The 25667-nt window shown below is 36.0% G+C and overlaps 1 protein-coding gene and 1 pseudogene across 4 annotated transcripts in view; one reads left to right on the top strand and one right to left on the bottom strand.

Moving 5' to 3' along the window:
* LOC122742274 (SLX4 interacting protein) overlaps positions 1-25667 on the top strand; it is a 244107-nt gene that overhangs the window by 145342 nt on the left and 73098 nt on the right. For all 4 annotated transcript variants that reach the window (XM_043986391.1, XM_043986392.1, XM_043986390.1 and 1 more), the window contains exon 4: positions 1977-2100. In XM_043986391.1, the coding sequence (XP_043842326.1) occupies positions 1977-2100 (124 nt within the window). The remainder of the gene's footprint in view (positions 1-1976; positions 2101-25667) is intronic.
* Positions 7902-8417, bottom strand: LOC122742273 (annotated as a pseudogene).

Below are 25667 nucleotides of genomic sequence, written 5' to 3'. Positions count from 1 at the left end.
ATCGATATTTCTAGATCAAAGGGTATGCACAGTTGTATAACCCTTTGGGCAAAGTTCCAAATTGCTCTCCAGGATGATTGGATCCTTTCACAACTCCACCAACAGTGAATTAACATCCCAGCTTTCCCACATCCCCTCCAACATCCAATATTCTCCATTTTTTGTTATATTTGACACTCTGATAGGTTTGAGGTGATACCTCAGAGTTATTTTAATTTGCACTTTTGAGTATGATTCTTGAGAGAAGAGACTGTCTTTTGTATCCATAGCATTTAAAACAGTAGCATATGGTAAGCACTTTAAAATGCTTTTTCATTCATTCATTCATTCATTCATCAGCTCTAATGTCCTTTCTAGCTCTAAATCTAAAATCCCATGAATCTTAGTACAGAAGAGTTTCTGTATCCTCTCCTCCAACTCTTCCCAAGTTCTGACCCTCCAGAAGTTTACCTCAAAGGAATATATATGCCATTGATTTATTCATGCATGTGTGTTTTCTTTTTAAAAAAATATATTTTCCCTCCAATTACATGCTAAAACAATTTTAAACTTTTTTTTGAAAGTTTTGAGTTCCAAATTATATCCCTCCCTCCCCTCTTCTCCTTTCTGAGGCAGTAAGCAGGTAAGCAGTAAGCAGATATAGATTATACATATCCAATTATGTAAAAACATTCCCATATTAGTCATTCTATATAAGAAGTCTCAAATAAAAGAAAAAAAACAAAAGAAAAGAAAGTGAAAATAGCATGCTTCAGTCTGTGTTCATTCAAGATCAGTCATTTCTTTGGAGATAGATAGGATGCTTCATTGTTAGCTCTTTGGGATTGTTTTGGATCAGTGTATTGCTAAGAATAGTTAAGTCATTCACAGTTCTTCCTCAAACAATATTTCTGTCACTGTGCATAACTTTCTCCTGATTCTTTTCTTGTCTGTATGTATATTTTCTCAATTAGTCAATCAACTAACATTGATTAAACACCCCCTATTTGGCAAGCTCTGTGCTAAACACTTTTCCTTTTCCCACTGTAGAAAAGCATGTTTAAGCTCCTTGAATAGAGGAACTGTTTCATAGTTATATTTATTTGTTTTTTGGTGAGGCAATTGGGGTTAAGTGCCTTGCCCGGGGTCACACAGCTAGTAAGTGTCAAGTGTCTGAGGCTGAATTTGAACTCAGGTCCTCTTGAATCCAGGGCTGGTGCACTGCACCATGTAGCTGCCCCCATAGTTATATTTTTAATCCAAGCTCCAGAATAGTTCCTTGAAAGCAATCCATCAAAACACATTTATTAAGTACACTACTATATGCCACGTACTATGTCAGGCATTAGGAATATACATAGAAAAAAATGATACAGTCCCTGCTAACAAAGAGCTTATAGGACAGAAGAGGCACATACTTAAGTATATTCAGAATACATACAAGGTAGTTAGGGAAGGGGTCACTGGCAACTGGAGGACTAGGAAAGGCTTCTCATCAAAAGTGGTCCATGAGCTGCAATGTGAATACACATAGTATACACTTCATAAATGTTGGTTTAACTAAGTCAGATATGATAGGCTGTCATAGACGGGTTGTTATTATCGTGCATACATCTGTGTCAATGACCCCTCTTTCTAAGTATTTGAATATTTACATATCAATAATTTCCAAAGAATTAAATATGAATAATGTCATTTATTTGCCATATTATCTTATTCTTATAGTTATTAGCATTAGTCATTAGTAGCCTCATTTTAAGTCAAGGATAATTTAAATAATAAAAACATAAAAGCTTACTCAGAAATAGAGTGAGCCAACATCACAAGTTTGTAGACAATATAACTGGTATTTGTCCAGATCCTGTGTTATATCCATTAGTTTATGTGGTTTCTCTTCAATACTTGTACTATGAGGAGATTGAATACTGGAATGGAATTTTATCACTCACTTATCAAAATATTAATTGAAATTACTTGTAAAATGTTGTCTATTTCAGGATATCTGTATGCTACTTAAAGAAACTATTGATTCAAGAGTAAAGGATTACTTAGATGCTTGTAAACGGCTTGACCTGTCAAAAAATGCTGAATTCACACGATACAATCCATTGTCCTTAAAAGGTAAGATGGACAGATAAAAATAAAGGTTCATTTCCCAGGGGTAATGGTTATTTTTAACTGTGACAGTTATGTTAACATTGTGATAACAAGTCAAAACTTTGCTTTCATGGGAGGCCTCCCCTATGTGATTATCTCCAATTTATCTTTTATACATCTCATTTATACACTATTGTTTGCATGTCATTGTTATCTTTATACTGTGAGCTCCTTGAGAGCAAGTATGGTTTTTTGCTCACAGTTTAATGGGGGACATAATGAGCAAACAAACAAGTACAAACAAGTTATATACAGAATAAATAGAAAGTAATTAGATCAAAATTGGGTTAAGAATAGTTAGGAAAGGCTTCCTGTAGAAGATGGGATTTTAGTTAGGAAGCCAGGGGAGGCAGTAGGTAAAAATGAAAAGGAAAGCATTCTCAGCATGGGGAACAGCCAGAGAAAATGAGGTCAGAGTCACTGCATAGAAGAGTACACGGTGGGGAGTAAAGTTTAAGAAGACCATACAGTTAAGGAGCTAGGTTGTACAAAGGGTTTTTAACTTCAAATAGAGGATTGTATTTAATCTTGGAAGCAATAGAAAGCCACTGAAGTTTATTGGGTGACATGGTTAGAGTATTGCTTTAGGGGAGTCACTTTGATAGCCAAATTGAGGATGGATTGGAATGAGCAAAGACTTAATGTATTGGAATGGAGAGAGATTATTGCAGTAATCTGAGCATAAAGAGATGAAGGCATTCACCAGAATTGTGGTAGTATCAGAAGAGAGAAGGGGGCTTTTTCAAGAGATGTCCTCAATATTAAATTGACTGGCCTTGACAACATTTTAGATATTGGGGGGGGGGTGAGAGATAGAGAAGAATCCAGTTTGACTCCTAGGTTTCTAGCCTGAGGAAGTGGGAAGATGGTATTGCCTCTATAATAATGAGGACAGTAGATATGCAGGGAGGGGTTAGGGAAAAGATGAGTTTGGATTGGGGGCATATTGAGTTTAAGATGTCTACCGTAGGGGCAGCTAGGTGGCATGATGGATAAAGCACCAGCCCTGGATTCAGGAGCACCTGAGTTCAAATCCGGCCTCAGACACTTGACACTTACTAGTTGTGTGACCCTGGACAAGTCACTTAACCCTCATTGCCCTGCAAAAAAAAAAAATGTCTACTGGAACATCCAGTTTCAAGATGTTAGAAAGGCATTTGGAGATGCAAGATTGAAAGTCAGAAGAGAGTTTATGGCAGAATAGGTAGATTTGAAATAATCATCATAGAGATGGTAATTAAATTCACAGGAACTGCTTAGATTGCCAAGTGATGTAGTAGAGAGGGAGAAAAGACGAAGGCCCAGGACAGAACCCTGTGGGCCACCTCTTGTTAGAGGGTTTCATCAGGAAAAGAATACAGCAAAAGAGCAAGAGGAGCAATCAGATAGGAGAACTAGGAGAGAGTGTTGTCCCAAAAATCTATAGAGAAGAGAGTTTCAGAGAGGAGAAGTTGATCCAAAGTGTCAAAGTCTACAGAGAGGTCAAGAAAAATGAGGATTGAGAAAAGGCCATTGGATTGGGGAGAGTGGTTTTACTGGAATGATGAAGTTGGAAGATGAATTATAAGGCGTTAAGATCAGAATGAGAGGAGAAAAAGTATAGGCATGTATTGTGGATTGCCTTTTCAAGTTCATCCACAAAGGGCAGAAGAGATGATGGGTTAGCAGGGATGGAAGAATCAAGTGAAGATTTTTTTCAGGACAATATAGTCAATTACTATTGTACAAAAAATTAATTATTAACTATAACTAACCTGGGAAAATTATATAATTGGATTTATGAAAAATTATGATTGTATGAAAAATGGTAAGTTTAGAAAAATTATAATTGCGTCACAAGTCCTGCTGCAGTCGCCATTCAAATGTTTTAATATTTTAAATGACAAGCCTAATTTGGGGGGACTAATTTGATTGGAGTACTAATCTGGGACTAATGACCCGCTGGCTATCTGACTGCTATTAACTTAGTATGGGCCGTTTATAAAAGTTCCACCACACTGCTCCACTCCCAAAATTGATAAGCAAAAGATTAAGAAGCCTCTTAACTAAATAATCCAAGCAGAGTTTATTTATGAGATACTATTTAAAATTAAGAATACAGGGAAATAAAATGTACAACCTGACTGCATTGCGGTGCATGTCTTTCCACTGCGTCTCTTTCCCACCTGCTGCGCTTTGAACTTTTTTAATACAATAAGGGCCTTAGCCACCTTAGGGCACTCATTCTAACTCCGAGCCCCTTTCACTTTGTAAATCCCCCTACTTCTAACTTTCCTCTCCTTACTGCCACCGCTGAAACCCTGGGTTTCTCTCTCACCAGCCTTCTGTCTGTCTGCTCTGTCAGTCTGCCCTTCTGCCTCTCTTTTCTCTGCTCCTAGTCCTTCTCATCTTCTCCTGCGTCCTTGTAGCCTCATTTCTAGTCTGCCATGCTCCAACCTTTCTAATCGTCAGCCAAAGCTTAACCTCTTCTCCACCTCATCTTGTCCCCGAACCTTTCTAATCTCGTCAGCCCCGCCCCCCCCAGTCTATATACCTTTTCTTCTCTCCACTCAAATCTCGGGGCTTCCTGTGTCCCCACAGACCAAGCTAATCGTCAGCCAGGGCTGCAGCTGGTGGGGGGGGGGGGCTGTGCTGGAGCGTCACGTGCCCCAGCACAGCCCCCAGCACAGGCCACCCCAGAGCCCAGCATCTCTCAGATACCTCCGCTCAGGGCAAAGGGAGCTGGTGGCTTCTTTCCCTCAGCTGTCTGACCTGGTGTCTTGCACAGCCCACGGGGCTTCCTGGCTCAGCTGAAGCAGAGGGGGAGGGGCACCAGCCCTTCCCACACAGAAGAGACCCTGAGGCCCTAAGGCTTTCCAATCTCAGCCCAAAGGTGGGGTCCCCAAATCAAAATAAATTTCCACATTACAGATTTTCATTCTCTGATTAAACTAAATAGTATTGGACCTGAATAAATAAATAAAAATTGAACCTTCTAATAAATCTTCAGTTTTCCTCCAAAATAAGTATTTCTAATGCAAATCTACCTTATAAGGTGACCAATGAGAGACAAATGGGCAGTTTTCAAATTCTGCTTCTTATACCTATTTGGCCTTATGGCCCTGAGATGTTCACTTCATTTCTGCATGTCTGATACCTCTCTAAGGCTCTTAGTTTCAGAGCAGTTGTTACTTTACCTTGTTAAGAATTTGTTTCATCTCTGGTGGTTGTTGATGATAGATACAGTCTAGTTAATTTAACTAAAAGTCAAATGTCTTTTAAGTCCTGTTTTTATAATAGTTTCCTTTATGGAATCAGAAATTTATTCCTGGGTTCTTCTAGATGGCTTAGCATGGTGCTGGGCACACAGTAAGTGCTTCAGAAATGCTTATGGATTTTTTTTTTTAAAAAACAATTTATTCTTAGAAATAGCACAGTGTGCTTGTATCAATATCACTTCTCCATGAGTCGTTTATTACCCCTTTCCCCACACTGACTGATTCTAAGAGATTGCACATTCACGGATAGGATACATTATTATGAAAGTTATGCCGTGCATATCTTCTTAGTCTCACACGTTGACTCTTGATGTTCCCATTGGAGAAGTCACGTAAACTCTTTACATGATTGCTTTCTATTTTCATATTTAATATTAACAACCCTAGTTAATATATTTGTAAGGAATCCTCTTTTCAAATAGACTGGGGGAAAAACATTTTTATTGAAGAGGCAGTCTGGTGTGGTGCAGAGAGCCCTAGGCTTAGATTCAGTAGGACCAACATTCAAGTTCTGTCTCTGACACTGGTCATGTCAGTGAGCACATCTCTGTGAGCCTTAGCTTCATCATCTGTAAGATGAGATACTATTTTTGCTAACCTCCCCACAGGATTGTTGTGAAGAAAATGCTTTGTAAACCTTTTAAGTTTTATAGCAGTTATTCTCATTATTGTCATATGAGGCTGTACAGAGTTAGGCATTTCCATTACTTATCTAGATAATATCTACTTAATATCTTTAGAAAATGTTCTGGCAATCAGCACTAAGAGAGGGAAAGTTGTCATTTTCCCTAAAATTATCTAAAATGGACATATTTCAGTTTTTATAATTTTTATTACTTTTAATCCATTACAAGAAAATGTAAACTATAATCACACATAAATAGAAAGTTACATAATTTATTGTAACTTTTTCTTTTAATATTCAGATATTGATAAAGCAGTCCAATTATCTGAATATTAGTTGTTTGGTTTTTTATCTGAATATTAATTAGATGTCAAATATATCCAACTTGATTTGTCTATAAATCTAGAGAAATCACAGGTAGCCAATGGCTGCAGCATTAAAGTGCTTATAACCAGCAAGTGAGCGTATTGCATTTCTTCCTTTGCCATGAGATTGGTTTTCATAGGTAGCTAAGAATGAATAATACACAAAGGCAGTATAAGCCCAAGAGAACAAAACAGACATGCATATCAGTATTTGTAATCTTGATTTCATATTATATATTCATCATTGGCAAAAAGCAACATCAAAGTACAAACCATTGTACTCTTATGTCTTCACCAAAGCAACCTCTCTAGTCATTTCTTTAACACAGTCTGCAAAACCCTACCTTTTCTCAGCTTGATCTTATGATCTCAGGTGAGTAACATACAAAAAAGTGTCAATCAATGCCACTGACCAGAAAGTCATGCCTATTTTCACCTTAGTGTTTGATTTTTACACTCTTGGCCTTGGTGTGGAATGGGGAAGATTGCTCCAAATTGGGGTAGTTCCAAAAACTGTGACAGTGTCTCTTTGTGCTTTTGTAAAGAAAATATGGAGATTGGCTGACTTTACGTTATTGTTTGCTTTACTTTATTTCTAGTTCCTTCCAAGTTTAATTTGCATTAACATAATATATACTCTTGTTTTTTCTTGGACAATATAGTCACAATTGACTTATTTGTGTTAAGTGCTCATGAAATATTTGTTGTATGATTTTCATTTGTTAAAGGTTAAATATGTAAGATTTCAGGGAAGTTTTGTTTACTGTGTAATAATAGGGAAGGAAGGAAGTGCTTAGAGTTTTCAGAGAGCTGCCATTGACCAGAGAAAGTAGTGTGATTACCATAGGATATCTAATGTTTCTCTCTCTTACTACAATGTTTCAGTCGGTGTAAGAGCAGCAAATGATTTATAAGAAATCTTCAAAATATCTTAATAAGTAAATATAGCCCTTTATAGTATTTAACAACTGAGAGCTATTCACAACTGCTATATTGTATGTATATACATACGCAGATTTTATGTGTACACATATTATATAACATTATATATACATATATATATAATCTGTATGTATATGTGTATCTGTCTAGTCAATACTACCTTTCTAGATTCGTGTCAGTGCTACTTTTTCCTGTAAAAAAGACAGATATAATCAGAAGATATTTCATGAGTTGAGATTACCAGACAGGTTTTTTTAGAAAGTAGAAATTATACCTTATTTTTCTAAAAGACTTTTTGTAATAACTTTTTGGGGTTTTTTTAAATTCCTAAAAAGCCATGTTTAAAAACAGTCCTCCTCTCCATTTTGAGCTCCCCTTTCCCTCAATATAATAGCTAACATTTGCATTTTACAGATGAGAAAACAGGCTGAGAGCAGTTAAATGACTTGGCCTGAGTCATACAGCTCCTCAGTATATGAGACAGGAGTCAAACCTAGATCTTCCTGACACCAATGCTAACACTCTATCCATTATTTCAGCAGGCTTCTCCTTCTTCTTCTTCTTCTTCTTCTTATTTTGCTTTAAATTTTATTTTACTTAGTCCAATTTAGTAAACAATTAACGTTTTCCACCAACTCGGGGTGCAGAAACTTTCACTGGCTTCACAATTTTTTGTTTAGGTACTGCCTTTGTAGGAGCCTTAGCAGCAGATGCAGCTGTTTTCTTAGTTGCTTGCTTAGCCTTTTTTGCTTCCTTGGCAGCCCTGATGGCTTGTTCTCATTGGGCCTTTCGAACTTCAGGTTTCTGGTTCCTCTTGGCCATTATAGCAGCAAGAGAAGCGCCAGTGATGGCCCTCTAGAATTTAAATGCCTGGCGGGTTCTTTTCTTTTCAGTCTCTTCCGACTGTCCCTTCTTGTGCTTTCTTCTATAGAGGACAGCCCAATTGATCTGCCGAGGGTTCCTCTTTGAAAGGAATGCAGACTCACATTTTACATTCAAAAATTGGAAAACCTTCCTGTCCGTGTGGGCGTAACACCTCCCGTGACCTGGTTAGATCTTGTACCTGCTGAAGCTGCACAGCTCGACCTTCATGGCTGTGAGAGGCCAGAAGATGGCGAAGAAGAAGAGCTCAGCAGGCTTCTTAATCTTCTTGTATGTATGTGTGTCATGGGCCCCTTTGGCAGTCTGGTGAAGCCTCTGGATACCTTCTTAGAATAATATTTTAAATACATAAAATAAAATACATAGAATTGTAAAGGAAGCCAATTATATTGAAATATAGTTTGGGGTTTTTTTTTTAAGTTCACACAGGGTTCAGAACCCTTGACCTATCTGCCCCTCAAATAGAGAAAGAGCATGAATTGTCCTATAAAGAATAGGTTTTTTCCCTTATTTTTCCCCCAAGCAAGATTCTATTTTTTAAAAAAATCTATCAGGGACTGATTTTTAAACTAAGTATATGAAACCTATTTAAAAATCTGAAATGTGTAATGAGAATTTAAGCTGTCTTGTGAACTTTTATTTTTGCTTTTATATGCTCAACATTGGTTTTCTAAGCATAAATACAAAGAAGAAAAATAAAAAATTCTCTTTTGGTCATACTTCTATCCTATATGATTTCTATGCTGTTTTGATGTGGCTAATAGGCCATTTAAATAGTGGTAAGGATAAAAGAGGACAATAAATTGATGCTAATCATTTTCTCTTTTTACACTTTTCTTTCATTAAACTTAATAACTAAGAAATACACCCCCTTGAAATATTGTATGAAGGACACCAAATCTTTCAGGGTTCTTTTTGAGAGAGATGAAATTGGACTTCATTTTTGTGTTTCCTCTAAGCTCAACTTTAAAATAAAATTTAAATTCAGTACACTATTCAAAGTTGGTGGTATTTTGTTCAGTCTTTTAGTCTGTGTCATGACAAGTATCTTATGTGGATTTTAAGTTCCAAAATACCAGGCTTCCTCTCTCTTTATTTACACCCACACAGCATTCTCTGGTGGGGCACAATACCACCATGTTAGGAAATCTGTGGGTGTTATGCTCAAGATGAGAGCTGACAGAGAATGTTGAAAAAATGGGAGACAATAGCCAAAACAAGCAAGTTCTTCCTATTCTTCCTTCTGTCTGAGAAATGTTCCCCTCCCTTCCCAAACAGCTGATATGGAGTACCTGCCAAAGTAAGCTTTCGTTTGTTCTTCAGACATAGGCTTTATTGTAAACCCTTCTCCCCTGATGTTTTGACTAATGTGCAAATTTGTATATATAGTATTTATTTGGGGGTTGTTTGTTTTTCCAACTCATTGAAAATGATATACTTTCCCACTTAAAATAAATTTTGGAAGAAAGACCTTTCCCCTTTGAGTTTCCCCTTCTTCATATAACTGACCAGACATTTTTACATAATATACAGAATTTACTCTAAAACTCCATCCTAATTTTCCTGCATTTTCTTACAAATACATAAGAAAACATTGTTGATCAAATAGTACAAATAACAGGAAAAAAAGGTCAACCTCTTTTCCCATCCTCCCTTTATAATTTCCTATTGCTTTTAGAAATCTTTTCAGTTCACTGAACATCTAATAAGCACAAACTACACATAAGGAACGTTACTAACACCTGTCAAATATTAAAGAGCTATGGCCCTTGAGGAGGGAGAAGAGAGTACTATGGACAGTCTCCTAGTTGGGCAGATGTAAAACAGACCTTAGAGATCATCTTGCCCAACCCTTTCCTTCTATAAGTAAGGAAATGGAAATCCAGATAGCCCAGCTCACAGAAGTGAGTGGCAGAGATGGCCATAGAATCCAGCCCAGCGCTTCTGCTGCTACATGGCATTGCTTATGGGCTTTCTGAGACAGGGATGTAAAAGAGGGTTTATTAAGCACCTGTTTTGTGTCAGGCACTCGACTAAGTGCTTCACCAGTATTAACTCATTTAATTCTCACAGCAACCTTGGGCAGTAGGTACTATTATTATCCAGATTTTACAGTTGAGGAAACTGAGGCAGAAAGTAAATCACTTTCCTTGAGTCACACAGCCAGTATCTGAGGCCAGCTTTGAATTCGTCTTCAGACTCTAGGTCCAGTGCACTTTGGTGCCATGAGTAGCCTCTAAGTCTAGTGCAGACTCTTTTGCCTGATAATCAAGTTATCAGCTACAGCATCTACTTCTTTTATCCATGTAATATGCAGTAATATTTTTAGAATACTTAGCACATGCCTGGCATTTACTAGGAGCTTAATGAACACTTGTTTCTTTACCCTTTCCTTGTCCCTCTTCCATATAGTCGATGTTCTGCATGAATACCACATATTCTGTGTCTCTCATTCACAGCAAAGTTTCCTTTCTCTGTGCCTTTGCTCATGCGGTTCCCTTTCTGCATGCCTAAAATGACCCCCTTTCCCTTCCTGTCGATTTCTTATCATCCTAAAAAGCCCAATTTAGACATTACCCCTTTCAGGAAACCTTCCCAGATTTCCCATTTCAGTACTGATGTTTCCCCATTGGTATTCCATTCGACATTCTTCTTATAGTTCTCTTAAGAATTTGCGTATCATTTTGCAAGGAGTATGGGATTTTCCTATGAGCGTCTGGTTCTTAGACCATATACAGTATCTGTTGTAGAGGTTTGGTGAGTTTGCTTCTGGAAATGGGTGAGAGAGGGGCCCTCTAACCATCGGGGTCCCTCAGGGCTCTGTCCTCGGCCCTCTTCTCTTCTCCTTATGTACTGTTTCACTTGGTGGTATCATCAGCTCCAATGGATTTAATTATCTCTGAGCTAATGACTCTCAAATCTACCTATACTGCCCCACACTTTCTGCTGACCTCCAGTCTCGCATTTCCTATCAGACATCTTGAACTGGATGTCCAGTAGATATCTTAAACTCCCTAAGTCTTCTCACCCTCACCCCTACTTTCCCTATTACCGCAGAGGGCAACTCCATCGTTCCAGTTCCTCAGGTTCACAGGCTTGGTTCATACTGGATTTCTCACTCTTCTCTCTCACATCCAACATCCAGTCTGTTGTCATTGCCTTACCTTTGCAACATCTCTCAAATATGCCCCCTCTGACACTGCCATCTCACTTGGTTCAGGTCCGCATTACCTCATGCCTGGTTTATTGTAAAGCCTCCCTCAAGTCTCTCCCCACCCCACTCCATTCTTCAATGAACGACTAAAATGACTTTCCTAAAGTTGCAGGTCCAATCATGTCTCCCCCCCCTCCCCCACCTTACTCAGTCAACTTCAATGGCTTCCTGTTACTTCCAGGATCAAATAAAAAATTATCGGGGCAGCTAGATGGCGCAGTGGTTAAGCACCGGCCCTGGATTCAGGAGTACCTGAGTTCAAATCCGGCCTCAGACACTTGACACTTACTAGCTGTGTGACCGTGGGCAAGTCACTTTACCTCCGTTGCCTGCAAAAAAAAAAAAAAAAAAAAAAAAAATTATCTGTTTGGCATTCAGAGCCCTTCATAACCTAGCCCCCTCCTATTTATCCAGTCTTCTTACTCTTACTCCTGTACAGATACTCTTCAATCCAGAGAAGCTGGCCTCCTGGCTATTTCACAAATGAAACATCATATCTTGCCTTCGGGTGTTTTTTCTGTCCATACCTATAACACTTACTCTCCACTCCAATTACTGATACCCCTGGCAATTTTAAAGTCTCAATTAAAATCTCATCTTCTGTAAGAAGCTTTCCCCAACCCCTCTTAATTCCAGTATCTTCCCTCTTTTAAAATTATTTCCCATTTATATGGCTTGCTTTATATAGATTTGTTTGTATGCCGCCCCCCCCCCCATTAGATTGCAAGCTGTTTAAGAGCAAGGACTGTCTTTTACATTCTTATTGTTTCCCCAACACTTAGAATAGTGCCTGGTACATAATAAAATAAGCTCTTAATAAATGTTTATTTATTGATTGATTCTATATTAAAGTTAGTGTATTTGTGCCTATTTATCTTAGTTATGGAATTGTTTGAAAACAGTGTCCATAAATTTCAATTCCTTTTAAAATTTTGTAAAGACCAAATGATAAAGAAAATAGTAATTGGTTTGTTTTTGTCTTATTTGATATTTTTTGTACATTCAATTTAGGATTATTCCTTTAAGGTAGTCAGAACTTCAGTGAAGGTTCTATTTTTCCAAGGAATGAGATAGTTAAAAAGATTTGTCATTTTAGCCATACCCTGTCTTCTCAGGCCACCTATGAGCAGAGGACTTCAATTCATACATTACTTGAGAAAACTGATGCTTTCTGCCTTGAGCTTGCTTTTCTCTCAAATTGTCTACCTCAGTTACTTTCAACATCACCTCCCATTCTTTCCTCCTTTGCTCCAGTCTCTGGTATGAATGTGGTATATCCCCTCCCATCACCTCTGGAAACTTACCTTTTTTATGATGATGGTGCTGGTAATAGCTAGCATCTGTATAACATTTTAAGGTTCACAAAGTGCAATATTACCTCATTTGATCTTCATAACAACCCTGTGAAGTAGGTGCTATTATCCCCATTTTTATACATGAAGAAACTAACAGTGAGAGATGTTAAGTAACTTGTGAAAAATCACATAGCTAGTAAATGTCAGAGACAGGATTGGAACTCAGGTCCTCCTGACTCCAAGTCCAATACCATATATAGCACCACCTTTCTTTATCCATGGTCTCCTTCCCTGCTCCCCACAGTTATACTCAGATCTCCCCCATTCTTTAAAAACTTTTAATTAACACCATCATCCCCTGAAGCTATTTCAGCAGCCAAACTCCTAGAAAAATGCAGTCATCATGCACTTACTTCTCCAACCCTTGTATCCTGACTTCCCACTTCACCACTCAACTGAAACTGTGTCTGCAGAGTTTCCAGTGGTCTCTACACCATTATATCCAGGAACCTTTTCTTATTCTTTATTCTTCTTTACATCTTAAGGCTTCTGACACTGTCGAACTCCCCTTCCTACTAGATTATTTCTCCCCTCTGGGTTTTTTTTGATATTATCCTTTCTTTACTTTCTTAACCTGGCCACTCCTCAGGCTCCCTTGCCAGATCATCATATGTGTCCTCTCCCATCTTCTTGGGTGTACCCCCAAAGTGTTCTTCTGGGCCCTCCTTTCTCTTTTCCCTCCCTTAGTAATATCATAAGTTCCCATGGATTAAATGACTGCCCACATTCAGATGATTTCCAAATGTTTCTATCTAGCTATCGTCTCTTTCCTAAGTTTTCATTCCATAACATTCACCTATACCACATGCTGGATACCTGGATGTCCCATAATCATGCCAAAGATAATATGTCCAAAACAGAATTATCTTTCTATAGAAAAGAGGTCAAACATCCCCACCAGCTCCCAACCAACTGCCGCTGTCTGGGCAGGCGAGCCAGCCTCTTTAAAGCACCAAAGCACCCTGAGGGAGAGAGAGGAGGTAGCATGTGTCAAACACATCAAATCATTGCCAGCACTTCTCCTCACCCTCCGCTGGAGAAAACCCAGAGCTCTGAGTCCAAGAGCCCCAGCACCAGTCATCTAGGTCATTAAATTTTATGGAAATGCAATATGGTCATTGTTTGTTATAGTGACATATTTGTATATACATACATACATGCATGTGTATATATATATATGCATATATATATATATTTATTCTTGGATGACTGTTCCTTATTTTATAACTTTATAGGATGCCTAGGAAATGTAATGTAAAACAACTTCAACTCTGGGAAAAACGATTAGAATTCTTGTTCAACAATAAAACTATTGTAGAGCTTCAATTTAAACCATGTGGACTCTGTCAATATGTACTATGTCAAAACGATTTTTTGGGGGGGATCTTATGTATAAACAGCAGGTAGTTTTTGTTTGTTTGGGGGGTTTTGATTGTGTTTTTTGCTTTTGCTTTTGCTTTGTTTTAGAATTTCAGAAAATCATTCAAGGCTTTATTTCTCTCATAATACAAAGTCTAGGCTTCCTATTGTTTGGTTTCCGTTTACAATGCAGATTCCATTGAAGCTTCTAAAGTGATGCAACATCAATTTTATTATCTTTTGAATTTGCTTGTTCACATTTACATCTAAACTATCCTTTCTCAAGTTTCTGTATTTGCTGGTAGAGGAAGTTCAAAACATGTTTTACAGTATCCCTCCAGGATGCTTATGAAGATCTTTGTCATTGGGTGCTGATTTGTAAAACTTGTGTTGTTGTTTTATTTGAGCTGCCCTAGTTGGCTGGTAGCCTTACCATTTTACAGATTACAAGTTATTTATAGTCTACATTCCAAAAAGAATCATTTGAAGGGTCAGGTAGAACTGGTATTCCCACTTTAACTGTGGGAGGAATGGATAGGAGGCCTTCCCTTAAGTTTATTTATTAAAGAAAACAGACTCATTTTGTGTATGCATGTGTGCATCTTAGTATATTATACATCTTAACTGCTTATTTTCTGATGAATTTCTTTATTTTCCCTATTAATACTAAAAGAGTGAACATGTATCCTAAGTTCTTCCATTCCACACAAGAAGGAAAGCGGGACAAGCTTGTGGCAACAACTGAAAGCGGCGGTTCTTCCCAAGGTGCCAGGAATGAGATACCCTTGGGTGTTAGCTTTGTGTTTGGTTCATTTGCTTAGCTCTCATACTGTGTGTGTGTGTGTGTGTGTGTGTGTGTGTGTGTGTGTGTGTGTGTGTGTGTGTGTAGCGTGACCCCAGAGGGGCATACTTTCCCTTGGTAGAGACTTGGCAAAGGTCTGGAAGGTGATGACCTCTCCTGTGGTTTAGGGATTACAGCTAATTAGGGAAGTTGTTATATACTGTTTGTCTTTCCCACTTATAAATCAGTGACCTTTTCCCCTAGATGCTATATTCTTATCATGTATAGAATGCCAAGATGCAATGGGAACAATTTTTCTTGGCCAATACTTTTCTCCGGAGTTTTGCAGCCATTACACAAAGGAAGGCACTGTAATGCCACTCATGCATGCCAGGAGTATTAATAGCATACAGTTCCCTGAATGTTCCCTTGTAATTTTGTTCCTTTGAATTCTGTTCCTTGTCAACAGGATCAACATATATAAATGTATTAGAATCCAGCAAATATCATTTAAGTGCTTGCTATGTACAAACAACATGATAGGTTCTGGGAATAAAAATATAAATATGACATGAGGCTTGGGCTTAAATGTTTTATAGTCTAATGTGGGAGAATAACACATACACAAATAACTATGATTCGTTGAGTTAGGGAAGGTATGGAAGAAGTGGTACCTAAGTTAGATCTTAAAGGAAAAGAGGGACTTCAATAGGTCAAGATGGTAGGAGATGGAAAATGCCATTCCACCTAGAAATTAACAAATGAAGGAAAGCCCAGAAAGTACTTTATTCACCACACATATGTACAAAATAGAATTTTCATAAATGGTTTCTCTCTCATCCCTTTATTCTAATACAGTGGAAGGGGAACTGCAGTAACAGAGGGAAGAGAGGTAGTTCTGGCTGATGCAGCCCCACTGAGTCCCATCTCATCTGAGGACCCAGGGTCAGAGGTCTTAAGATCATGGGTTTAGAGGCCCCTAGTCCAACCCTTTTATTTTGTAGGTAAGTAAACTGATGCCCAGAAAGGTTGAATGAGCTGCCTAATTGACCCATAGATAGTAAATGGCACACTTAGGATTCAAACTCAAGCCCCTGATTCCAAATCTGGCTCTTTCCCCTAATGTAACAAACATGCTATATTTTCCTCACTTCCTTGCACAAACAGCACTGTTATCTAGGAGAACAGGGACTTTATTGGCATACTCTTTTCTCTTTGTTTTCAACATTTTTTTTTCACTAATAGGTATGTGTATGTGTGTTAGTTTCTAATTCAGGTTATAATACATACTATGTGATGGTTGTTCTAAGTACATGTAGGACACTCATTTATTATTCTTTATTAGTAGTAATGTGATAAGAATGTTTAAACTCCATCTCAGCAAGATTGTCATTTGTAATTGGACACCAATCCGCTGTTGGTGGAATTGTGAACAGATACAGCCATTCTGGAGAGCAATTTGGAACTATGCCCAAAGGCTACAGAACTGTACATACCCTTTGATCCAGCAATATCATTGCTAGGTTTATATTCCAAAGACATCCCAAAAAGACCTATTTGTACAAAAATATTGATAGCAGATCTTTTTGTAATTGTTAAGAATTGGAAATCAAAGGAATGCTCATCAATTGAGGAATGGCTAAACAAGCTGTGGCATATGATGGTAATGGAATGTTATTGTGCTATAAGAAATGACAAGCAGGATGATTTCAGAAAGGTCTGGAAAGACCTGTATGAACTGATGTATAGTGAAGTGAGCAGAACCAAAAGAACATTGTGTATAGCGACAGCAATATTATTGATGAAGAACTGTGAATGACAACTATTCTGAACAATACACTGATCCAAGACAATCTCAAGGGACTACTGATGAAACATATTATCCACCTCCAAAGAAAGAACTGATATTGATTGAACACAAACCGAAGCATGCTATTTTTCACTTTCTTTAATTTTTTTCAAGTTTTTTTCTTCAAAATAACTAATATGGTAATGTTTTACATGATTATACATGTATAACCTATATCTGATTGCTTGCCCCTTCAGAGAGGAGGGAGGAAAAAAGGGATAAAATTAAGAATTCAAAACTTTAAATAAAAATGTTTATTATTCTTTTTTAAAAGATTGTCATTTGTAGTCTTTTATTTAAGGCATTTATATATTCAAATGGCAGAACCACTGTAAACATTGGTTGGCATTGTTCCTTTCTTCAGACAACAATGCAGAAAAGAGATATAAAGTAACATTGTAGGGATCCTCTTTTTCTGGTTGTGTGATACCAACTGTGTAATTTAAATTTCTAAATGTAGGTTCTAATCTGTCCCCCAGTTTTGGGGGGAAAACTGACTAAAATCACTGATAAACAAGTTTAAGTTTTTTAAAGGTTTATTGAAAGATAGTAAAAGAAAGAGAAAGATTGAGAACAGAATTCCTACAACCTGGCAATTCTATCTTTCCTCAACTCCTCTGTGTAGTCCTCTGCCACCACCACGATGTCAGGAACCAAAAGAGACAGAGCTCTCTCTGTGCAGGCTCTCCTTCCTGTCCCCTCCCAGAAATGAGAAGTTCTTCAAGCTGGTTGGTTGACTGGGCCGGAAGTTCAAAGTGTTTTTAGATTCTGAGAACCATGCTTTCTTAAGTACTCTCAAGTACCAGCCAGATGTGCTTAGAATCTTGTCAACTAGTAATCCAGTCAAATCAGCCAGTAATCCACTCAGGTGGGCTCCTGAGTATCTGCCAAATCTCATCCATCACATTCCATTATCTTGACACAACAATACCCAGAATCTCCTTTCCTGGCTTTGGCTTCACTAATCCTGGTGTCTCTAATATGCAAATGTCTTTCAGTAATTAAAATAATTCATACATATTTAATTAGTGTCAACAATGACACCTCTGAATTAAAATAAGGATGATTAGCTGACCAATTATTATAAAAATAATCATGTTTAGTATTATTAGTGTCAATAGTTCTAAGGAAGTTTGAGGGGATAAAGTTATAGCAAATAACCCTGTAGTATGCATAGCATTGATATAACACTCAATCTTTAGAGAGATGAATGTGTAGGTTATTGTTCATGTGAATAATGACTTATTGGGTATCAGGGCAGGGATATTTTTCTGTAGATAAAAGCTTCAACAAAGGTTTGCTACCACAATATCTTTAGGAATTTTTTTAGAGTTTAACCAAAATATTAATAAAGAACATTAAATCCTCCTCTTGCATGAGCCTTAACTTGCTGAGAGTAAGCTTCCTTTGCAGTTATCCCAGGATAGAATGCTGCTTTTACATTCATGATGAAAATTAAAAGTAAAAAAAGTCATCTGGGTTGTTTAAAATATTCTCATTACCATGTCAATTCTATGCAAGTTATTAGAAATCTATATTTGCTTATAAAAAGCAGGATCTCCACTTCATCTGATTTAATTAATATTCATATTGCCTCCATTCAAAAATTCACTGTGTCTTCTCTAAGGTGAAAACTTTTGAGATATCAAGAGGCCCCAGTTAGTTCTCATGGCAACACCTTTAACAACTCTTCAGGTACTATTAATTTTGTTTTATTGGTGATTTAAGAAAGTATTCTGTCAGGCTACCAGAAGTAATTTGCATAAGTACATCAACTCAAACCAAATTCAAATTTAATTGTTTGGTCATAAAAAATAGTAATCACTTATTTGGTGAATTGTCTTAAGAAAATGTTCTATTTTCTCAAGTTCTATTTTCACCCAGATAGAAAATAAACACATTTTATAAAACTGTCTAAATGGCCCCAAAGAACTCCAAATATAAGATTCATACTGCTCTGTACATTTGAATTTATTTCTAAAATTAATTTATAGTTCTAAAGTTATATGCATATGATTTATTTATTTATGCTATGGTTTTGTGAATTTATGTATGTATGTGTGTGTGTATATATGTATATATATACATACACACACACACACATACATACATATATAGAGCATGCTGCTGAAGGGAGTTGAAGAATACAAGGACTGAAAAAGAAATATGATTTCCTTACAAAAGTTAGTAAGAATTTTACTTAATTGCAACCAGAAGCCTGACCTGGAAGTGTAATGTTTTGACCCTCTAGCTGTCTGGTTCCCTAGATGTGGTGTTTTGTACTCCCCCCAACTGTGAGAAAATCTATTTTATGCAATTTTAACTTGGTGTGTTCTTAGAAACACTGAAGTAGAAATTGTTCCCCTGAGAGAAAAGAAACCCTCATTATTTACAAGAAAGACTTGTAAAAACCATTTTTAAATGGATGGCATTTTTTGAAACACTTAGCAAATCTTTCTTTAGAAGAAAAAGAATGCAACTTCTGGATTTTTTTTAAAAACTAAGTATGGTGTTTTCAAAATGTAATTTTAAGCCAGCTTTGTCTCTATCAGGTTTTTCTTTATGTTTTTGTGTGGTATTACCTTCCCAGGACAGATGTGAAACAGCATATTCATTGCCTGGGAAATTATTGTGACTTTTGACTTTTCAGTTTTGATATTGTTGAAGTATATTTTTTTAATCTTGCCTTTTTTAGTAGAAAAGCTAGTAAAATCAACCCAAGATAGCTTCATATACATATGTATATAATCTATATTTCTTAATTAGTACAGTAGTATCACTGAATTTTTGTAGCCAAAACAATAAAGACCTGTAGGCCGACTATTTGAAAATTATGAAAATTCATACATCAAATTACTATGCTAATCAAACTATCTTTTCCTTTCATTGTTGTTATGGTTTATATAATATTACTTTTTAAAAATTTAATAGTATTTTCCTCCAATTACATGTAAAGATAGTTTTCATCATTCATTTTTAAAAGATTTTTTTGAGTTCCAAATTTTTCTCCCTCCTTCCCTTCCCCCACACCCCCAGACAGTAAACAGTCTGATATAGGTTATACAGTACAGTCATATAACATTACTTTTTAGGGGTTTTTCATCATTTGGATTTCCTTTGTGTGTGTGTGTGTCATTTTTACAGTTATAAAACTGACAGTCCCTATGTATTTGGTTGGAAAAAGACTTATCCTTTTCTTAAAAGTACTGAGGTTTTCTGTACATAAGTGTCAAAGATGCAGTGTATATTAGAAATCTGTTTTAACTCACTGGTTTGAGATTAATTTTAAACTTTATTGTTTTAGGAACATGATTTTTATCTAAATTAATAGAGTAATATGTACTTTGAACCTTCTGAATCAAATTCAATCATTTCTCAATTATGTCAGTTCTGTGTCATGCACCTGACTCCCATTTTGCCTACCAAAATGGTAGGAATGATCAGTAAATCAGTCAGCAAGCCTTTATTAAGCACTTACTATTTGCCAAGTACTGTATTAGGTGCTATGGTTACAGATTCAAAGAATAAAACAATTTCTACTCTCAAAGAGCTTATTTTCTAAAGAGGGAGAAAACAAGTACATATATAAGACTATGCAGAATAAATGTAAAGAGAATAACTACAAAGTACCTAAATATAATGTAGTTCATGAAGGAGGGCAGGAAACACATCATTTAGAAAGTGCTTAACCTGTATTTTGAAGGAAGATGCATCATTCCCATTTTCTCTGCTAATCTTCCTTATCTCTCTACAGACTGTTTCCCTACATCATCCAAACACATATATTACTCATCCTTAAACCTTCATTTGATCATACATCCTTACTATTTATCATCCTGTGTCTCTCCTCCCTTTTATGGCTAAAATCTTTTAGAAAGTGGTATACAACGAGTACTTCTACTTCTTTTCTGCTTACTCTCTTGTAAATTCTCTTTAGTATGGCTTTCAATCTCCATTCAACTGAAGCTCTTCTTGCCAGAGTTATAAATAATCTTAATTACCAAGCCTAATGACCTTTTCTCAATCCAAATCCTTTTTTAAAAAATGTAATGTACTATTACTGTTGGTTTTTTTTAATTAACAAGCATTTTTTTCTCCCTCCCAGCTCCCCCTACCTACTGAAAAGAAATAAATAAATACAGAACCCTTCTATTATATAAGCATAGTCAAGCAAAACAAATTACTATATTGACCAGGTCCCAAAACTACTTCCTATTCTTTGTCAATTATCTGTTATTAGGTGGGCAATGTTCTTCATGAATCATCTGGAAACCTGGTTGGATCCATTAGTTGTTCAGAGTTCTTAAGGCTTTCAGAACTGTTCCTTTTGCAGTATTGATGTTATAATATATAGTGTTCTGGGTTATGCTCATTTCACTGTGCATAGGTAATACAACTCTTCTGTGTCTCTTTGAAACGTCATTTTTCTTCATTTTTTTAGAGCATGAGAGTATTCTATTACATTCATATGCCACAATTTGTTCAGCTATTCCCCATTTGATAGATAGCATCTCCTTGCTTTTCAGTTCTTTGTCCCCACAAAAAGAGCTGCTACATGTAAGAACTTTTTCTTTGATCTCTTTGGGGTAAATAAAGTCCTAGTGGTGGAATTGGTATATGCACAGTTTTAATAAATTTTGAGCCATAGTTATAAAATATTTTCCAGAATGGTTAGACCAGTTGACAGCTTCACCAACAGTGCATCAGTATGCCTGTTTTCCCACAGGCTCTCTAACAGTCTTCGTTTTCTATTTTTGTTAGCTTTGTCGATTTAAATGGGTATGAAGTTGAACCTCAGAATTGTTTTAATTTATATTTTTATAATTATTAATTATTTGTAAGATTTTTTCATTTATCTATATGCATCTTGGTTATCTTCCCTTGAGAACTACCTGTTCATATCTTTAAACCATTTATTTATCAATCAGGTAATGACCCTTATTCTTATAAATCTGAATCATTTCCTAATACATCCTGAAAATGAGACTTTTATCAGAAAAGCCTGATTTAAAGATCCCCCCATTAACTGTCTTCCTTCTAATGTTAGCGATTTTGGATTTGTTTGTATAAAAACTTTTTTAATTTTATGTAATCAGAATTGTATATTGTGATTCTCTCACTCTTGTTTGGTCATGAAATGTTCCCCTACCCCTTGATCTGAAAGGTAATTTTTTTTCTTACTCCTCTAAATTTGTTTATAGTGTAACTTTTTTTTATCTAGGTCATGTATCCATTTTGAAAATATCTTGGCAAAATATGTAAGAATGTCATCTAAATTTAATTTCAGCTGTAGTGCTGTTCAGTTTTCTGTGTAGTTTTGATCTAATAGGGATTCCTTACCCCAGTAGTAGTGATTGCTGCATTTAGGGAACACGAGGCCAATAGTTCTGTTTGCTTTTGCTTGTTGTATACCTAATCTGTTCTACTGACAGATTTTTTTTTTTTTTTGGTGAGGCAATGGGGATTAATTGACTTGCCCAGGGTCACACAGCTAGTAAATGTCAAGCGTCTGAGGCTGGATTTGAACTCATGTCCTTCTGAATCCAGCACCAGTGCTCTTCCACTGTGCCACCTAGCTGCCCCTGATGGATCTATTTTTGACTTAGTACCACATTATTTTGTGAATTACTGCTTTGTAGGATAGTTTGAGATCTGATACAGCGAGGCCCCTTTTCTGCACACTTTTTTCATTATTTTCCTAGAGATTCTTGGCTTTTTGTTCCTCCAGATAAATTTCATTGTCATTCTTTCTACTTCCATAAATAATCTTTTAAAATAAGTTTTTATTGAAGTCTTTTACATCACCATAATTTCCCTTGGTATATTTCCTCTTCCATTTACCAAAGAGCCATCCTACATAAGAAATAGATTTTTAAGACAAAAAAGAAAAGCAAGAGGAGATAAATTAGAATATTGAAAAAGTCAGAAAATACATGCAGTGCCCCCCATACGTCTTCAAAGTTGTGGAGTGAAAATAACTTCTTTTTTTTTCCAGGGCAATGAGCGTTAAGTGTCTGAGGCTGGATCTGAACTCAGGTCCTCCTGAATCCAGGGCCAATGCTTTTTATCCACTGTGCCACCTAGCTGCCCCTGCAAATAACTTCTATTTTTTTTCAAGCATTGCTTTTCTTTATACTTGAGCAACATTAAATTTTTTTTGTGTTGCTCTTTCTATTTGTATTGTTTTATTCACTGTGTGTATTATTTTCTTAAGTCTTCATCAGTTCATGGAAACCTTCCCATGTTTCTCTGTACTCAACATATTAGTCATTTCTTACTTCACAATAATAGTCTATTATATTCATGTACCACAATTTGTTTAGCCATTCCTCAGTCATTGGGCATCTACTTTGCTTGTTGTTCTTCGCTATCATAAAAAGTGCTACTATAATTATTTTGGTATACATAAAAACTTTTTTCTTATCAATGACCTCCTTTTGGTATAACCCTAATAATGGAACCTCAGGGACAAAGGGTATGGACATTTTAGTCACTTAATTTGCATAATTCCAAATTGTTTTCCAAAATAGTTGTACTGATTGACAGCTCCACCATCATTGTACTATCTTCCCACAACTTCTCCTTTATTGAATACTCTTATCTTTTTGTCATCTTTGCCAATTTGGATGGTAGGAGGAAAACTTCAGGATTAATTTCATTTGTGTGTCTCTTACTTTTAAGAGTATTGTTATCTTATAATTTGCAACATTCTTTCATATGGCATTGAATATGGTGTAATTCATTGTTTGAGAACTATTTGTTCACATCTATTATAGAATGGCTTTTGGTATTTATAACATATATATATATAAGCATATACATATAAAATACATGTTCATTGTTCATATATATGTTAATTGTTTAGATATCTTGGACACCAAACTCTTACCAGAGAAATTTGATACAAAAAAATTTTTTTTAACCATTCAATCACTTCCTTTCTTATCCTACATTAATTTTTTCTGGCAGATGCGTTTCAATTTCATGTAGTCAAAACTGTCTATTTTATCTTCTATAATTGCCTTTGTCTCTTGTTTTGTTTTGAATACATCTCCTATCCTACTTTGCTTATAATTTTTATAGTATGATCTTTAATATGAAAGTCTTATAACCATTTAGAGTATATTATAGAATATCTTTAAGGTATTGATCTAAGCCTAATTTCTTTCCAGTTTTTTCCAAGTTTTCATTCAATAGAGAATCTCTGCAAAGTAATTTGTTTTCCAGTTTATTGAACTATAATGTTAAACAAACTGGGTTCTTGAATTCTATGGTTTCTGATTCTCCTTTGTCTAGTATATTCCACTGATCTACCTCTCTCTTTTTTAAGGAGTAACAGATGGTTTTGATGACTGCTGCTTTTATAATATAGTTTGAAGTCTAGAAGTGCTTTTTCTTTCCCCCACCCCTTTGTCCCTACATATTTTCATCATTTCCTTCAGTATTCTAGTTCAGCTGTTTTCAAGGTATGGCCCAGGGATCACTGGAGATTCCGAATGCCCTTTCAGGGATGCATGAGATCAAACATATTTTTGTAATAATACTAAGACTCTCTAATTTCTAACACAATAATATTTATAGGTTTAGATTACATAAACCAAAGTGCTAGGGGTACAGGGGGCAGCTAAGTGATTTTAAGAGTTTAAAGGGGTCCTAAAACCAAAAAAAGTTTGAGAAGCACTATTCTAAATCTGTCATTTTTCTAAATGAATTTTGTTATTATTTTATCAAGTTTTGTTAAGTTTCCCTTTGATAATTTCATTGGTATAACCTAAAATTTAAATTAACCATAGCAGTATTGTCATGAATACTGTAAATTCATCTAGCTATTTAAGTCATTCTTTATTTCATTAAGGAGAATTTTAAAATAAAATTTGTATTAGTATTTTTTGTGCTTTCTTAAATTTGTCTTCAAATATTTTATACATTTTGTCACTATTTGAATGGGATTTCTATTGCCTCTTTGATTTTGTTATTATGTACAAATAATATTGATTTTTGAGTTTTTATTTTATAGCCTGAAACTTTGCTTAATACTCTTGTCTCAATTTCCTGATTCTGTAGGACTTTCTAAATGAACCATCATGTCATCATCAAATAGAGATAATTTTATCTCTTCTGCAAAAAAAAAAAAATGCAACTGGAGAATATTGAGCAAAATAAATGAAAACACAATAGAACATAGATAACAAAAAAGATCCCTCTATGCTTATACTTTGTAGGGATTATTTTTTTTTAACTTTTTTAACTTTTTTTTTCTTTTAATTTTTTTTTGGGGGGGGGGTATGAGAGTTAAGTGACTTGCCCAGGGTCACACAGTTAGTAAGTATCAAGTGTCTGAGGCTGGATTTGAACTCAGGTCCTCCTGAATCCAGGGCCAGTGCTTTATCCACTGCTCCACCTAGCTGCCCCAGGGATTTTTTTAAATAGTACTTTTCCCGATTATATGTCAAGATGATTTTAGCATTCATTTTTCCAAGATTTTGAGTTCCAAATTTTTTTCCTCCCTACCTTACCTCCCCTTTTCCTAAAATAGTAGGCAATTTGATATAGGTTATATATGTGCAATTATGTAAGACATATTTCCATATAGTCATAGTTGTGAAAGAAGAAACAGATCAAAAGAAAAAAACGCACAAAAAATAAAGTAAATGAAAAAAGTATGCTTTGATCTGAAGATTCCATCAGTTCTTTATATGGATGTAGATAGCATTTTCCATCAGAAGACCCTGGTACTTGTTTTGGATCATTGTATTATTGCTGAGAAGAGTAAAATCATTCACAGGTGATCATTGCATAGTGTTGCTGATACTATGTACAGTGTTTTCCTGGTTCTGCTCATTTTACTTTGTATCAGTTCATACAAGTCTTTTCCAGGTTTTTGTGGAATCTGCCTGCTCAT

This window comes from Dromiciops gliroides, chromosome 2 (genome assembly GCF_019393635.1).
Source record: "Dromiciops gliroides isolate mDroGli1 chromosome 2, mDroGli1.pri, whole genome shotgun sequence".
In the NCBI taxonomy this organism is placed as follows: Eukaryota; Metazoa; Chordata; class Mammalia; order Microbiotheria; family Microbiotheriidae; genus Dromiciops; species Dromiciops gliroides.
Note: the sequence above shows the minus strand (reverse complement) of the source record. Positions and strands in the feature narration are given on the sequence as shown.